The sequence below is a fragment of the Passer domesticus genome, chromosome 22 (genome assembly GCF_036417665.1).
Source record: "Passer domesticus isolate bPasDom1 chromosome 22, bPasDom1.hap1, whole genome shotgun sequence".
Taxonomy (NCBI): Eukaryota; Metazoa; Chordata; class Aves; order Passeriformes; family Passeridae; genus Passer; species Passer domesticus.
Window position 1 is genome coordinate 3,525,378 of NC_087495.1, and position 16,506 is coordinate 3,541,883.

At 39.9% G+C, this 16,506-nt stretch overlaps 1 protein-coding gene across 2 annotated transcripts; it reads left to right on the forward strand.

Annotated features, from left to right (window-relative positions):
• The first annotated feature begins 1,360 nt into the window (after nucleotides 1–1,360).
• PDPN (podoplanin) lies at nucleotides 1,361–15,812 on the forward strand. Of its 2 annotated transcripts, XM_064397001.1 has the most exons (7): nucleotides 1,361–1,572; nucleotides 1,666–1,767; nucleotides 12,327–12,412; nucleotides 12,849–12,942; nucleotides 13,175–13,210; nucleotides 13,984–14,095; nucleotides 14,643–15,812. In XM_064397001.1, exons 2-7 carry the CDS (start codon nucleotides 1,698–1,700, stop codon nucleotides 14,647–14,649), a joined length of 405 nt encoding a protein of 134 aa, XP_064253071.1. In that variant the 5' UTR covers nucleotides 1,361–1,572; nucleotides 1,666–1,697; the 3' UTR covers nucleotides 14,650–15,812. The 2 variants fall into 2 exon arrangements, with proteins under 2 accessions (XP_064253071.1, XP_064253072.1); XM_064397002.1 differs by having other exon boundaries at nucleotides 1,365–1,767; nucleotides 13,984–14,089.
• The last annotated feature ends 694 nt before the right edge of the window (nucleotides 15,813–16,506 follow it).

Sequence of the window (16,506 nt, forward strand, 5' to 3'; positions counted from 1 at the left end):
TTGTGTGTGTGTGTATTGTATTTGCAGGGACCCTTGTGGCAGAAGGAATGATGAATCTGACTCCGTGTTCTCAGAAGGCTAATTTATTATTTTATAATACTATATTATATTAAAGAATACTAAACTATATTAAAGAATACAGAAAGGATACTTACACAGAAGGCTAAAAAGATAATAATGAAACTCCTGATTCTTTCCAGAGTCCTGACACAGCCTGGCCCTGATTGGCCAAAGAGTGAAAACAACTCACAGCAGAGTCCAATGAAACAATCACCTGTGGGTGAACAATCTCCAAACACATTCCACATGAGCACAGCACAGGAGAAGCAAATGAGATCAGAATTGTTTTCCTTTTCTCTGAGGCTTCTCAGCTTCCCAGGAGAGAAATCCTGGGCAAAGGGATTTTCCAGAGAATGTGAATGCCACATGTGTGTGTTTAGAAAAAGACAAAACCTCTGCCACAAGTCTGCCCACTCCTCTGGCAGAGGTTATCCTACAGCTGTGGGCAGAAAGGAAGCAAATCCATGCTGCTGCTGTGCTGGATCCTGGTCCTGGCCCTGCAGAAGCTGAGGGACGAGGTCCCACATTTCCTCCCCCAGCTCTGTCTCTGGGACACAGCTCACACACGAGCCCTGTTTAAAACTCACTGCACTCTTAAATAGATGCAGCTCAGTAGATTATTCCTTGCCCAAGATGAGCAAGGTTCAGGAAAGGATTGATGGAAGTGACAGCTCCCCAGGTCCTGTTCAGCCCCAGTTTGTGTCTCACAGCCATTCTCGGTGAGCAGAGGTGTCTCACACACGGTGGGGGTACCCAACCTCACACTCCTGCCCTGCAAAGCTGCTGCCCTGAAACACAGACAGGAAAAAAGAAACAAGTCTTGCACAGACTGTTGTAGGGGTTGCACTCCTAATATTGCACATGGAAAGGAGAAAATTCTCTCTCTGCAGGGTAGTTTTGGCTCCCTGAGGCCAGCAAGCCTGTGGGCAGAGAGAAGTGGTCGAGCACTGCCAGGATGTCACTTGAGGACACAAGCTGAGAGACAGAGACACACAGGAAAATTCAGACAGTATTTACTGCAGAATTAAATAGCCTGTCCTAAAAACTATTTCGGTATCCCTAAATGCACATTCAGTACCACAGTTGCTTAGATAAACATGGGGGCTCACTTTGAAATTAAAACAAAACATCAGTTCACTGCTGGAAATAACAAGAAATGTGTCCTTAGTGTTGTTTCTTAAGGATTTTTTAAAGACAGTTTGCAGAAGGGAGGGAAGGAACACCTCGCTTTGCCTAAATTCCTTTCCCCCTTTGCTAAATAAAAGTCTTCTGAAAACCACAACAGGTCCTGTAACTTTAAATCTGAGCTGAGATCATAACTTTGGTCCTGACCAAACAGCGTGGGGAGGGCGGGCCTGGCTGCTCATTGAGGACCACCTTAGGCTGCTCCCATCCCTTGGCTAAAGAAAATAATTCTGACTCCACTCAGTTTTCTTTAACTGTTCAGTTATCATCTGAGAAAACCTCCCCTCTTCACATTGCAGCAGCTAAAGGAATATTTGGAATATCAAGGTATTTTTTTTTCGCAGTGATTTCTTTTTATCATCGCAATTCTCCACTACCTCTAAAAGAAAAAAATCCAAATTTGGATCCATCTGGTTTCAGGATTGGAAAGCGACTCTCTAAGCAGATCAAATATGTTTATAAAAGTTCCATTCTTCATCTTCGTCCTCGGGAGCCTGCCTTTTGTAGCACTTGCTCAAGAAGGTAAGGGGAAAGTTTGGTTACAGTTATTCCCAGTCATTTCCTGTAATTTAACAGTTTCTGTGCTCGCTCATGGGTTACACAGTTACTCTGACCTGTTTGTAAAACTTTCTTTGAAATTCTTAAGCTGCAACAGGGCATCTCCTGCAGCTGTGATCTGGAAAGGAGCAGTAAAAGTTTTCGATGGGCTGAGTTTGACTCCATTAGGAAAGAATTTTCTGTGTGTCTGCACGGGAGGGAGAGGGGCAGGGGCAGGCAGGGGAGGTATTCCCTGCACAGCCCTTGGAAACGGCTCCAGCCTCACTGGAGCACACACAGCAGGCTCTGCAATCCAATTTAACTAAATTAGGGATATAACTCCATGAAAGTAACTTGTAAATCTGTTCATTCAGGAGTTTAACGTATCTGCTTAGAGATATTTCAGACTCTTAGAATTTGAGCCTTGTGCAGGGCTTTGCTGAATCTAACTTAGCCATAAGCAATAAATATACAACGAGGGAAAATAAACCAGGTAGAATTATTGCCAAAGAAAGTTATGTACCAAAAAGATTAATTTCAGAAGTTTGTATTTTGAATTTTATAAAAAAGATACAATATACACTTTTAGGTAAAATAGACATTTAAGTCTTTCTGCGGCTAAAGGATTGGAGTCTGATTTGTTAGCAGTAAATCAGAATTACAGTAAACCAAGTACCCTGACCAGTACTTGATTCCAGGAATGTCATTTTGAAACTCAGTCTTTCTGAGTATTGTTTGACTCATGTGAGTGAACTGGCCTAGAGGCAGAATGGTTTACAGTGCCATGGCCATGGAGCACGTTCCAAGCAGCAGAGCAGCAGTTTCACACCAGTGCTCTGAACACAGCAACTTAAACTCAGCCCTTCAAAGGCATAGATCTACTCATCAGGCTTGGATCTGGGGACCCAAACTGCAAAATTACCTGATTTTGGCCTGATAACATCAGTGTCACCCTGCTGGAAAGAATGGAGCTTTGTTGGCATACGCTGCGTGTGGATGTTGACTTGAAACTTCCAATGGTGTTCTGTATGTCAGGATGTGAGGCTGAAGTTTGGAGTTATGCTTCAAATTTTCACAGAAAAACTAAAATCAACAGATATTAGGCAAGTCACAAAAGTTGTTTTCTAGGCTCACCCAGCCACCTTGATCTTAAAAAGCATCTATATTAAGTGTACCAAAGTTTAATGCCGTTAGAAATGAGGCAAAACCACCACTACTTTACAGAATTACCTTAAACAATCTAAGATATCAGAATTACAGGTTAAAAGGCCCTTCATCTTCAGGCTTTTGAGAAGTCTTTAAGCATATTTTCTCTGAACTCTGAGAGGAGTCCAGCAATGCTCAGGCTGAAACTCTATTGGTCATAAAAAATATAAGAATATTTCCCGCTTTAAGAATAAGAATAGAAGAATATTACCTCTGCTTTATTACCTGTACAGTTTGCATTGAAGTCCAGAGCTGGATCAAGAATGTGATTTACAGTATGTAAGGTTTTCTGTGTCTGTTTAGGGTTTGTGACTTTTTCTTCACATGGAGCCAATCATTTAGGACAACTTCCAAAGGATTCACCAGTAAAACAGACTCCAGATAAAATAAGTCATAAGTACTTCATGTCTATCACTGCTATTTACTGATAATCATCAGCAATTACAAGTTAGAACAGACATGAAATGCCAATGCCACCTTCAGCAGTGTCTGCTGGCTGACAGGGAGGTGGAGAAGGCTTGACTTGTGCACTGCTTGGTGGAGTGGCTTTATCCAGATCCATGAAACTCTGGGGAACACAGTGTGACTTGAGGGTTTTAGAGGAAAAATGTCTCCATCTGACACCTCTTAACCTAGAAAAGGCCATAAATAAATATGCTGCTACCCTTTTCTTATGGTTGGGCACTCCACGTTGTGGACTGAGACCAAATCGAGAAAAGCAGCTTTGTTTCCAGCAGGAAGCATATTTCAATTTCCAAAAGGTTAATTATTATTATTATTATTATTATTAATTATCACTATCATGATCATATTAGCAGATACATTTTGGCCCTTCTGCTCTCATTCAGCATGCCAAAACTCAGGCAAATCTTCACACACAGAATCAGACAAAAGGAGCTGAGATGGAAGCTGGCCTCAACAAATATCCAAACCACTTCATTGCAGAGACAACACATTTCCTGGCTCCAAACCTTTCCCATGGTGCTGCATCATTGCAGGGAAGGAGGTGACTCTGTTGGCTGTCACATAACATGAACAAAATTTAACATGATTGTTTAACAAGATACCACATGTCACCTGGGCTGTATCAACTGTCCGTGTGCCTGATCTTACCTAGGGGCAAATATCAGATTTTATTTCCTTACGCAAGGCAGGTTTATACTAGGTCATGTTACGTTTGGTTTGGACTGAAAGTAAGAACAAGGGCAGGATAATTCAGATTAAAAGTGTTTATATCATAAGAAAGGAAATTGAAGTTTACAGTCAGCTGTGAAAGACTAAAAAGTTTTCTGTTTTTCAAAATCGTAACAAAGAGAATTGAGAAAACCACAAGAAAAATTGTTTCAAAACAGTCCTGATTTACCCAAACTCTGTCACTATTGCAGTGGCAAAATTAAATAAAATCAGACAACTCTAAAACCTTTTTAAAATCGAACTCTGTAACTGCTGGTGGTAAACAAAATGTAAAAGCAAACCAAATAGTCACATTTGGCTCAAAGGGGACCCATTTTCTACTAAATAAGTGCTGCACAACCTTTCATCCTGCATGAAGAATGAGGAGTACTCTTATACATGTCCCATACATGCCTCTTCACCATATGAATCTAACTCTACATGTCCAATACCCAAAATTATTATCACAGAAAGGAGAAAATCATTTTGCTGAATCTCAGTTAGTAGGTCTGCAAGTCTGAATTTTGCAGTATCTTTGTGGAAGACAGCAGAGAACAAATAAAATTGAATTTCTCCTCAGCTGGGCAAGCAGGGAGGTTTGCACATCTGTATTCTGACAGTTAGTTTTTGAATCTGTAACTTCTCAAACAAAGAAAAGAGTCATATTTAAGGGCTTACAAATGGACCTTTCATTAACTCAGGCTGCACACTAAAACTGGAAACAGAGAGGCCAGATTCTCAGCTCCTGCAGTCCAGCAGTTTCTACTGAATCTGTGCATTTACCTCAGATCAAGGACTTGTAAATCATCTGAAAAAAAAAAAAAAGGCAAAAAAACCAAAGCAGCAAAGAGCCTGGAGAGCATTTGGGTGGATGATGAGGCAGTGCACGAAGGTTTTCAGGCCGTGAGGCTCCAACAGGACCGTGTGGTGTTTCTCCATGTGTCACTTGAGGTGAGCCACACAAGGACCACAGAAATGCCCACGGTGGCTGGTGGCCCAGCTCAGACACTGGGGCTGGCTCAGTGGCACGTTTATTTTGTTGGTTTGTTTGCTTTTTGTCTGGATGTGGTCAGGGACTGCAGGATGAACCCAAATGCTGCCAGATCCTGCCTCCCAGATCCTCTGAAAGGGCCCCTCTGATTTGTGTGTGCACAGACCATCCCCTCCATGGGGATTGATCCCACAGCAAAGCTCAGGACTCTGCAGTGCACAATTTGTTACAGAGTTTCAGAAAAAGATGTGGGATTGGGAATATAGGTATGCTGGGATGTGCTAAAGAGAAACAAATGAGGAAAAAATAAGAGACAAATGCACTATTGATTTCCAACTCTCCACCTCAGAAGCTTGGCCAAAAACTCTCAGAGGACATAGAAGCTGATGCTGAGCACATTCTCGTGTTGCTTTATGGCTTCCTCATGTGTTTTCCATCCTTGTACTTGTTGATTACAAACACTACAACATCCAGCACAGAATAACCCTTAGTGAGGGCACAATTCAGCTGTTACACCAGCACCATTTTCAGGCCAGCATGTGTTGGGAGAGCTTGAGACACTACTAAATCTGTAAAGGGGACACACTTCACTCCAAACCTGTGCTAAAATGTTTTTATGACTATGAAACCCATCCAAACATTAGTCTATTGTTAGTGGAGTCAGACTAAACACATTGAAGGGAACTTGCCTGCTGCATGGCAATATAAAGTAGGTATTAAAAATTCGCTGTGTGGACAGAATTAACACCCAAGAGTTTCCAGTTCAGTGTCTGGCATGAGTATTTCAAACATGAGTTGAGGAACCTGCAAACCATTCTGCTTGCAGATACAAAGGGTTAGTAATCTACAACAAGGCAGCTGTGAAAGGGCACACAGCTGTAGCCTCACAGTCCAGGGAAGGAAGTAATTTCGGGGAAAGATGAGTTTATTACTGTATTAGAGGTCATTTCTTAATTCCTTTCATTTGCATTTACATATCCCAGTGTTTATAAGCAGATGTCTGCTTTGTGCTGCACATCTGCCCAGTTTGCTGATCCCTTACACCAAGATTTGTATTTTTTCTTTATCTTGGCTGCAACTCTTCTGCCTCGTCAGCCGTGCAGCAAAAGACTGAAAGTTCTGTGATTGTGCCACTTTGCAGCAAGATGCAAGAACATTTACACCTTGATCACAAGTCCAACCTTGTTGTTCCATCCCTCACTGCTCAGAGGAAACAATTAGACTGTTATAAAACTGCAAACAGGGAAACACGGTCACGGGGCAGCAAATCTCAATAAAAAAGCAATTTTATCCCATATTCATGGGATAACAAGTCTGAGGTTAGTGTACTTAGCAGAGAAGAAAGCAGATGTTGACACAGTAACGTTATTAAAAGCATAAATTTGGAATACTCATCTCCAGCTCTGCAAGGAATATTTTAAAGGAATATCCTTTAAAAAAGTAATGCAGTTCGTCATTTCCTTCCTAATGCCCACAGCTCTGTGGCTGATTTCACCATGCATAAGACAAAGCTTAGGAAGTTTGCATCTTTTCCTCTCCTGGCTTTGTTTTGTGACTCTGGTTGGGGGTCATTGCACACACCAAGCTCTTGAAGAGCAGTTGCTTTTCTCTATCTGCCCAGTTAAAGCACATTTTGGTTTGCTTTTCTGTCAGCGGAATATTGTAACATTCAGAACATGTGTGAATTACTTGAGGAGCAGCCAGGTGGTTCTTTGCCACTTTGGCACTGTTGATTTAAACTCTGGCTTTAAAGCAGGACAGTTCCTTTGGCTGAGCCAGCCCCAGCAATAAAACCCATCTGTAGCAGGGTGTGGTGACCAAAGGAAATGTTTCTGACAGTTCAGCAAAGTATTGTCATCACATGCTACATGCAATACCTGACCAAAGTCAGTCATACTCTAAATAAGGCTGAGCTAAATCCTTCCTTGTGCTTCATGACCGTTTTCCCAACTGGCAGATCCTTTCCAGAGTTTCTGGTGTTCTGTCATCCAGCTTCCTTTGTTATATATAGCAAAGCTGCCAGTCTTTGTCTAAGGAAATTGCAGAAAGCTCTTCAGGATTTACACAGTACATACTTTCTCCTGAACAACAGTCTAGACACTTAAATGCACGCCAGGGGATTTTTATTGACATGACAGATTACCTCAGCTTCCAGAAAGAATTAACAGAGAAAGAAAATGCCAATGTTGTGGCCCCAAACAGGCCAAGGACACAGAGCTCTCTGGATAATGCAGATATGGCTTTGCAGGAGCCCCAGGCACAAATGAGAATTTCAGTTCTCATTAATAAACTTCCCTGCTTTTCTGAAGTTTGAAAACTGTAACTGTCCAAAGATTCAAGCTGCAAAATTCAAATCCCAGAATCCACTATATTACATTCTTCAAACCCTTGCATTTTCAAAGCACCAAAAATTTAGTGGCTTGGATTTGACAGTGTTTAATAATTTCACAACAAAAGAGACACCTGTATACTTTAAAAAAAATCCAAAAATATAAAAATAATGGAAAATTATTCTCAGACAAAATTAATCTAATGTTGTAGGTTTTGGACGTGACTCTGGAATACACTTAAATTGAGGATAAAGCCGAATCACAGACAAAACTGCTTTTGAAAATTACTGAGCTGCTGTATTTAAAAGGCAGATCCCTTGCAAATCAAACATTTTTGTTAAACCTCCACCACCATGAATAAAAGTTTTCAATGAACTACATCAGAACCAATTCCAGTAATGAGATACTGACTAAGACTCAGTTTGCTCACAATCACATTAAGGTCTCTAAGTGAAGAACACTTCTGCAAAAAAGGAATTCTTGTATCAGGACATAAATGCTGAATAAAATGCAGTCAAAACAGGATGGCCAACACACACATCCATACAGAGTCTTTCAAACAACACCACTGGTCTGTGACAATTCCGGAAGCAGATACTGAAAAGCATCACTCAGCTCCAGATGTTTGCTCTGTTACATCTCCAGCAGAAAAGTGATCTGTCCCAAGGGACCCATCCTGTTAAACTCTCTGCTAGATAATATTTTTAGCTGTTATAAATAACTGAAGCTGGGTTTTTTTTGGGGGTTTTGGGTTTTTGGGGGTTTTTTTCAATGTAGAAGCAGAAGGCAATGAGCAAAGGACTATTGCAGTTCTTGCTGGAGGGAATCCTTTAAGGTTTGCCCTTTTTATCTCTTGTTCTCTTATCAGAAATGGAAACGTTCTATTTTGAGGCCTTACTATTTCAAGGACTAAGCTAAAATACAGGCTTACAACTGCCTTTGCCCACTAGTGTTTGGGTTTTATTTGGGTTTATTCAAGGAAAGAAGCACGATCCTACAACATTTTTCATCTTCAGAAGTATCTTTGCTGGTTTTGGAGATACCTGAAAGAAATGCTAATGAACAACAGTTTTACAGCTCCCCCTCCTTTCCAACACAACCTCTGTGCTTTGAAAGCAGCTCTAAGAGGTTTCTGCAGTAAACTGTCACTCTGTGCAGGGAAGTAGTGAGCTCAGCTTCCCCTAAGTGGGTCATGGGATGCTTAAGCATGGGAGGTTTTCAAAGTGATATTAAACTTTTAAAGACATCAGATTTTGTCCTGGTGTGAGAAGCTGCAGCCTGAGAGCAGCTGGGACTTTGAACTGAAAGGCTCCCAGCTGGAACTCTGGCAGAAAGGGATGCAATGATTAATTCACATCTGCAGCAACATATAGCTGCAAACAGAGGAGCCTCCTTGGAGACAGCCCCAGCACTGCGAGGCAATGTTTTTATTTACAACCTCCTCTAAGATAATATTAAGAACACATGCAGAAGCACCACTCAGCCCTGACTCTTGCTACATTTGGCCCACATCAGATGAAACCAAGAAATGGCAGAAGCACACACCCCTTGAATGCCATTTCCATCCCCTTTGATGGCAGTGGTGCTGAGCCTTGTACTGGGCACAGGGAAAGAACCTTAAAGTCCAGTAGTGTGTCCCAATTTCATTGCAATATTCACCTTCATTATGACTTTCTCTGACAAAGAGCTGTCTAGTAGCCAGTGTTGCTTCCTAAAAATGCAGAAAACTGATAAAAATTGCCTCCCAGTCTTTCTCTGGGTAATAGTTTGGTAGCATCTAACCACCCCCACTGTCAGTCTAAAAATGAACCTAGAAATAGAGTCCAGGGATTATTCTGCACCAGATAGAGAACCTCAGCTCAAACAGGGCTGGGACAAGACCTTCAGACTGACAGAAACCAGCTCAGGTCAGTCTGAGCCTTGGGCACCTCCCAGGGAAGCCAAATTCCAGTTTTCCTTTGCAACTAAGGAAGGGCAGCACTGCCAAGGATGACCCTGAATTATCTTCTAGAGATATTTATTTTTCCCTACAGACTATAAAAGAAGATAAGGGCAAGTAGACACTTTATTTAGGTGCCTTTATTAAGAACCTAAAATTAGGCAAGATTAATCTGGGCCACCTCCTTTTGTCAATCAGTACTGAGAGGGCAAAGGCACTGAAATAGGTTTTCCACATGCCACTCATGGCCAAGAATCTGCAACAAGCATCACCCAAGGAAAAATTGTTTTATGTTTCTTTGTGACATTCACTGATTTTCTACACCTTTGCTGTGTGACATGCTTTCCTTTCCTGCCTTCACTGTCAGGCAATTTTCAGGCCTGAAAGCTGTTGCCATGCCAGGAGAATAAGCAGCTTTTCCCAATAAGATGCTTGTTGTTAACATACAAAATTTATTTCACCTTCTACTGGGGGGTTTTCCTCTAGTAATTGGTTTTCTCCATCTTTGCTTATCTTTAACTAGTGAGTAAAGGATGTTTCTTCAGTTGTGACTGGGATTACAAGGTAAACTGATCCATACCGTGCTGCTGAGTTCTGTTGCTATTTCTTTGTTCACACTTAACACTTACAGAGCCATGATTGCACATCACAGTATTGTATTTTAAAGATATTGTTTCATAAGCAAAAAAGAAGCTGCTATATCTTAAATTGCACTGATATTTTGAGAGTGTCTAAATGTACAACACAAAGTCAGCCCCTTTATGCTACTTCAACAATCCCTGGGGTATTTCAATCAAAAATGACCAAAACATTATTTTTAGCATCTAATTTGGAACTCTGATTTACCCTGTTCTAGCCTTTCCATGGATTATAAAGTGATTTCTGGGAGACTGACTGGCTTAATTAGCCACTATATTTGGCCTCATGTTGGCATAACATGAATGTAGTTTCTTCATCTACTGCTGCCTAAAGTACTACCTGCACATCGATTTGGCTCTAAATAGAAACTGTACCTGTATTCAGGCTTCTAAGGATACAGAAATATAAAATTCTATTTAGTTCAGTAAACATGGAATTAGAAATCTAAGTTTAGTTCAGTTTGGTCTCTTAGCAATGGGACAAAGCTCTCAGTCTTATATTGGTTGAGATGGATAAAAATTTTCTAGTTTTGTTCAGAAAACAGTTTTGGAAGCCAAGGAAAAATATTTCCAAGTTTCCAGTAGAATTCAAATGAGAGCTTCAAGCAAAACCAGAGATTATTTTTCTCAATGGCAAATCATTCATCTTCTGCTTGAAAAATTTTACCTAAGCTGCCAGTACTTTTTTTTAAACCGATTTTAAAATTAAATATTGTTTTTTTTCTTTGAAATAACATATTTATATTAAAAGGGGCAAAAATGAACAAAATTAAAACGGAACTCACAATTAAAGAAAAACAATTTCTGAGTGATAGCTACACAGCTGATCCAAATAGATTCTACCCTTTTTATTCCTTTTTGGTTGCTATCAAGCAAAATGCCCATTCTTTCTAATTTCAGTTACAGCAGAAAAGCTGTTTACTTGCCTCCATATAATTTATAAAACAAGTAGAGTGCACTCAGGAGTAGTAAAATTTTCCATTAAAAGTATTTGGAATCAATCTAACAATCCAGAAATTGTTCAAGTTCATATGCAGAGAAGAGAATGTTTTCAGATCACTAAATAACAAGTGTCATTAGTAGAAAGTGTTACAATTTAATAAAACAAAGAGGTTGGGAATATTTCTCAAACCTAAGGTATCCAAATAGTACAGTAATTTTCATTTTTCAAAAGAACTATCAAGAGCTGTCCTTCTTCTGATCTGGTTGCTTTGATAAATAGAATTTAGGTGTAAAATTTAAGTCCAGGAAAGAAGTTTTCAGTGCTTTTTTTGCCTCAAGTACCCACTCAGGACACCTACTATTAGCTTTTTGCTTAAATTTCAGCACTGGTATCTGGAATTAGCAGGACCTTTATGCCCCAGGCAGCAGCAGGACAAGCAGCCTCACCTGGCTTTGTAATCAGCAGGAATTACAAACTCCCAGGAGCTCTCACACCACATTAACATCACACTCTGCCTGTCACAGGTTTGTGAATCAGCACGAAAGTGAATTAAATGATAAAATGGGGTTTTCAGCACATTCTTGGTACTGCCAGTTATTTCCACACAGCTCTGTCTTTCCTGTTCAACCTTACTCCAGCTCATTTCCCTACTGATGAATTCTGGCTGTATTTATAAATTAACAGCACTGTGTGGGCCAAAATCTAAATATCCATTTCATCAAAGAGCACAGATGAACTAAGGGTCTAGAATAAAAAGAAATGAACAAACAACCCTTACATTGTTATCTAAAAATTCAAATGATGGCAACTAAGGTTTGCAACTTTAGGAAAGCCTCAGGACTGATTTGTGTAGCAATATTTTCAAACTATAGCTGCACCCATAAGCATTGATGGCAGGTCTAAAAAAAGAGATTGCAGCTGGGGCTGAGCTGAAGGATGGGAGAAAACTTTTTACTATTTTAGAAAATGGAAGATGCTGGAAGGAATCTATCCCAATACCTAAGCTAATGCTTGAAATCTGGAATCATTGCATCCACTTTGGAGAAACTTTTCTTAATAAAAAAGGAAATAACTTCTTGGACAAAATGTTAGTAACCAGTATGTTTCAAGGTTGTACCAGAGTCAAGTGATGGGTATTCAGCTTTTTGTCCTACTGCTTTGGACAAGGGTATCAAAGAATTCAAGCTCATTCCAAATAATTTCCCATTCCCATGTGGGCAGAACACCACACAGAGATCATGTTTAACAAAGTTTATGTGTCAGAGGAGCCAGAACATGTGACTACCAAGTAAAATCCTGACTAATTTTCAAAAATTCTATGCAGCAAGCTCAGTTCTAGAAGGAGAAGAAAGTGCAACACTGGATTTAAGAGACAGAAATGACACAGAATTTGAAGAATTACCAACAATTGTGAGTATATAATGTTAAATAAAAGATTCTTTATGCTACCTTCTTATTCACTGCCACTTCCCACCTCTTCCAATTCAGTATCTCTCAAACAGTTTCAGTGCAACTAAATTCAAAAACTACTTTACAAAAACCCACTGAAAAAAGGCAGGTCTGCAAATTCTGCAGCCTTCTACACCTTTTGCAGTCCTACCAAGAGGTCTGATGTAGAAATTCTCTAGCTGGGAAGACAAATCAGCTTATCTCTGTTTGTTTGGTCACTGTGTGCATGTCAAATATGAGAGGTGACAGCTAAAAAAGCATCCACACCTGATAGACCAAGAAATGTAAATGTTACTTCATATATGTAGACTGAATGTACTGAGGGGTTTTTTCCCCTCTTTCCCCTTGAATTCTTTCATTGCCCACAAGACCACACAATGTAACAAATCTCTTGCAGTTTGGAGACCTGAAAACCACAGAAAGCACCATCATCCAGCCTGGAGAAAGTGAAAATGATACTGCTTATGAAGAGAACACAGAAAGCGTTGATGGTAAAAATCCCTTTCATTTCTATTTTTATACATCAAAGTTATACTGCCATCTACTAAACAATATCTGGAAATCTCAAATACTCTCTTCATTTGCTCATTTTCTATCAAAAGAACAAGCTCAAACCATTGTGACAAAGCCAATAGAAATTTTCCTTGGACATAGCCTTTCAGATTGGAAGGCAGCACTGTGTGCAAAGCAGAGGGAGTAACTCTTGTCTTTCTGGCTTTACAGGTGAACGGAGTGGGGAACCAGAGAAAACTGATGAAGGTATTAAAAAGATTTGCTTATAAAGACAAGGGAGAAGCGTAACTGCCAGGCAATTCCCCTTCCAGCAGCCCTTCCTGTGCCCATGCCATTAAGTAAAAGTTGCAGGGGAGGCTGAGCTGCTTTCCCTGGCTCACCTGCTCACTGCCTCCATATCCACATCCATAGGGAACCCTCCAGCACAAAGGTTCCATGCTGTGGCATTCACATTCTCTGAAAAATCCCTTTGCCCAGGATTTTGCTCCTGGGAAGCTGAGAAGCCTCAGACAAAAAAAAAAAAAGGAAAACAATAATTATGTTATTTGCTTCTCCTGTGTTTTGCTGCTTTGGAATGTGTTTGGAGATTGTTCACCCACAGGTGATTGTTTCATTGCATTCTGCTGTGAGTTGTTTTCACTCTTTGGCCAATCAGGGCCAAGCTGTGTCAGGACTCTGGAAAGAGTCAGGAGTTTTCATTATTATCTTTTTAGCATTCTGTAAGTATCCTTTCTGTATTCTTTATTATAATACAGTATTCTGTAATATAATATAGTATATTAAAATAATAAATTAGCCTTCTGAGAACATGGAGTCAGTTCCATCATTCCTGCCTTCATCTGGGGGAATGCAAATACAATACCAGGCTGCTGAACATCTAAACCTACTTTAGAATTCACAAGACAGTAAGAAATTTTCCCAAGAAGTGGGATGCAGCAGAACAGCACCAGGTCTATCAGTAGCCTCTTATCAATGGTCTCCATGGGATACATACTAACATTTCCAATTTCTTCTTTCAGGTGGTCTGGGAACAATTGCACTGCTTGGAATAATTATTGGAGTCATTGTTGCAGTTGGAATCCTTGCAGGAATAATAATTGCAGTTGTAAGGAAGATGTCAGGCAGGTACTCGTAAGTAAATTGCTCATCAGGCTTTTTCTTCAAGCACCTTTCTCTGAGCAGGGTCACAGGAATCACTTCGGAAATTTCTAAGGTTTCTATTTTGACAAAAAAAAACCATCTACTTTCCTCGTTTACAGTGCCTTAAACTCAGCAAGAGCTGCCAGTGTGGTATGGTGTCTGCATGCTCACATGTGCTTCAGAAGATCTCCCCAGTGTGCACATGCTGTTAAAATATCATTTTGGGATTACTCTGGGGAACAAAGTCGTTCACCAGGGACTGAACAGGTTCCAGAAGTAGTGAATAACATGTGGACATTGGGGAGCAATCTCCACCTTATTTTTTGGTGACACACAAATCTAAAGAGTTTTACAAACTCTGAAAGAGTAAGAAAACCCCAGAAAATTGAGCAGATGCAGTGCACCAGGAGAAAGCCAAATAGGAACTAGGAAGAGAAATAAAGAGGTGATATGAAAGACAAAGACAAAGGGAAAAAAGATCATGTGATTTACATTTGGGTAACGATGAACAACAAAATGTCTGCTTTTTGTTTTCCAGGCCCTAAACACAGTTGAACCAAGCAACCATGCCATTCCATGCTGGAAAATACAAGTGCTTCTTATTTCATACAAACTAAAGACTATGCCTGTATTTGTGTGAGAAGATGATCCATGGAAAATATAGTCAAAGCATTTCAGATCTATGGGGATACCACACAATTCTAAGGACCACCCTCACACCTCCCCTTGCACAGGGCATGGAACATTTTCATAGGATTTTTTATAGCCAGAATTTTACTAGAAGAAAAAGATATTGCAGTAAAAAAACCCTGCAGCAAAGAGATGTATATCTGAAATGTGATTTGCAGGTATTATATGCTTGGGTTTTAAACACTACCAAAGATTATTTCACATTACTTTATATGTATTCTTTTAAAACAACAGCAAAAAAAAAAAAAATTGTTTTGGCTGGTTAAGTGCTCCTGGCATGTTTATCTACCACATGATGTATCAAAAAGGAGGAATTAGCTTCAGTGAGAACCAGTTATTTACAATGTAGGAAAATACTGGATATTGGAAGCTAAAATCTTTCCACTGCTGATACAGATTTTCTGCTCTTGATATTTATGTTATTTTGTGGCAAAATATGGTAGGTCTGGCTGGAACTGATCTACCAACTGAAAGCTTGCTCGTCTGACTATGGCATCAGGAATTTCCTGCCTTCTCTTGTTGCAGAGACATGCAGGAATTGAAATACACATCCTGAATTAAGGGGTGCTTGGAAAATACCCAATTTTGATGGGTCACTTTAGAGCTGACGTGTAGAAGCTTTTGAATTAGTGTACACCATGTTTTTTCATTATGCCTGTCCCATTTCCTAACTGTACAGTTGATTTATTTGACAACATGTGCAACACCAGGTCAGAACGTGTCACTGAGGTGTGATGCAGCTTTGGAGTCTGCAGCTTTTCTGGGGCATATTTAGAGCAGCACAACCTGAATGTACAGAGCTCAGAGCAAAGGCTTTGCATGTGAAGTGACTGCAGTGCATCAGGTTCCCTAAATGCTATGAGACTTCAGTGTTTGGTGTAAAAATCATGATAATCAATATCATCAGCCACTGCTAAATTTGTCAGCTTATCTGTGTTTGCTTTTCTGTTTCTTTCATGTGCCTTGAGCTATCATATCAATACAAGCTTTGGAAATAAAAATCATAATATAAACTGTATTATTTTACAATAAGTGTTCTTGTTTTCTTCAAAAAACCCACTGTTCCTTCAATTTTCCTGACTTATTTTGCTACTTGTCTTATCAATGTAATGTCAAAACCCAACTCGACATTGATAAATGAAACTATCATTGAAAAGTAAACATACGAGAGATAACTAATTCAGAGGTCTTTAATTAGTTCTGGAGCTGATGTGATGAGACCCTCAGTCTGTGACCAAGGAGTAAGCCTAATCTTTATCATTGTGTAAATTGATATGAAAGCAGGAAAATTACAGTTTTTTCTTCTTGCAGCAAAAGAATATTAATTCTGTTAGCCTCGATTTAACAATTTCTTATCTGTACTGGGAAATACCCCATAAGGTGCTCTGATGCCTGCTCAAATGTGTGGCATATGGAATTATGAATTATTCACCCACTGAAGGGAATGCACAGATGTCACCAGTTTCTTCTGCACCAGCTCACTCACTGCTAATTTGCAAGTACCAAAATGAGGAAGCCTTTCTTATGCCACCAATAGTAACAAGTCCCCCACCTGAAAAATGTATAGCAGAGAACCTTTCTGGGCAGTTCTGAGTTTCCCTGAATCATGGACAGAACAGTTGAACAGGCAGCATTCTGCTCAAGGACACTGTGCTTTGTTCCTGCTCCAGAAGCCATTTTAACTTCATATTGCAACTACTTAATTGTTCTGG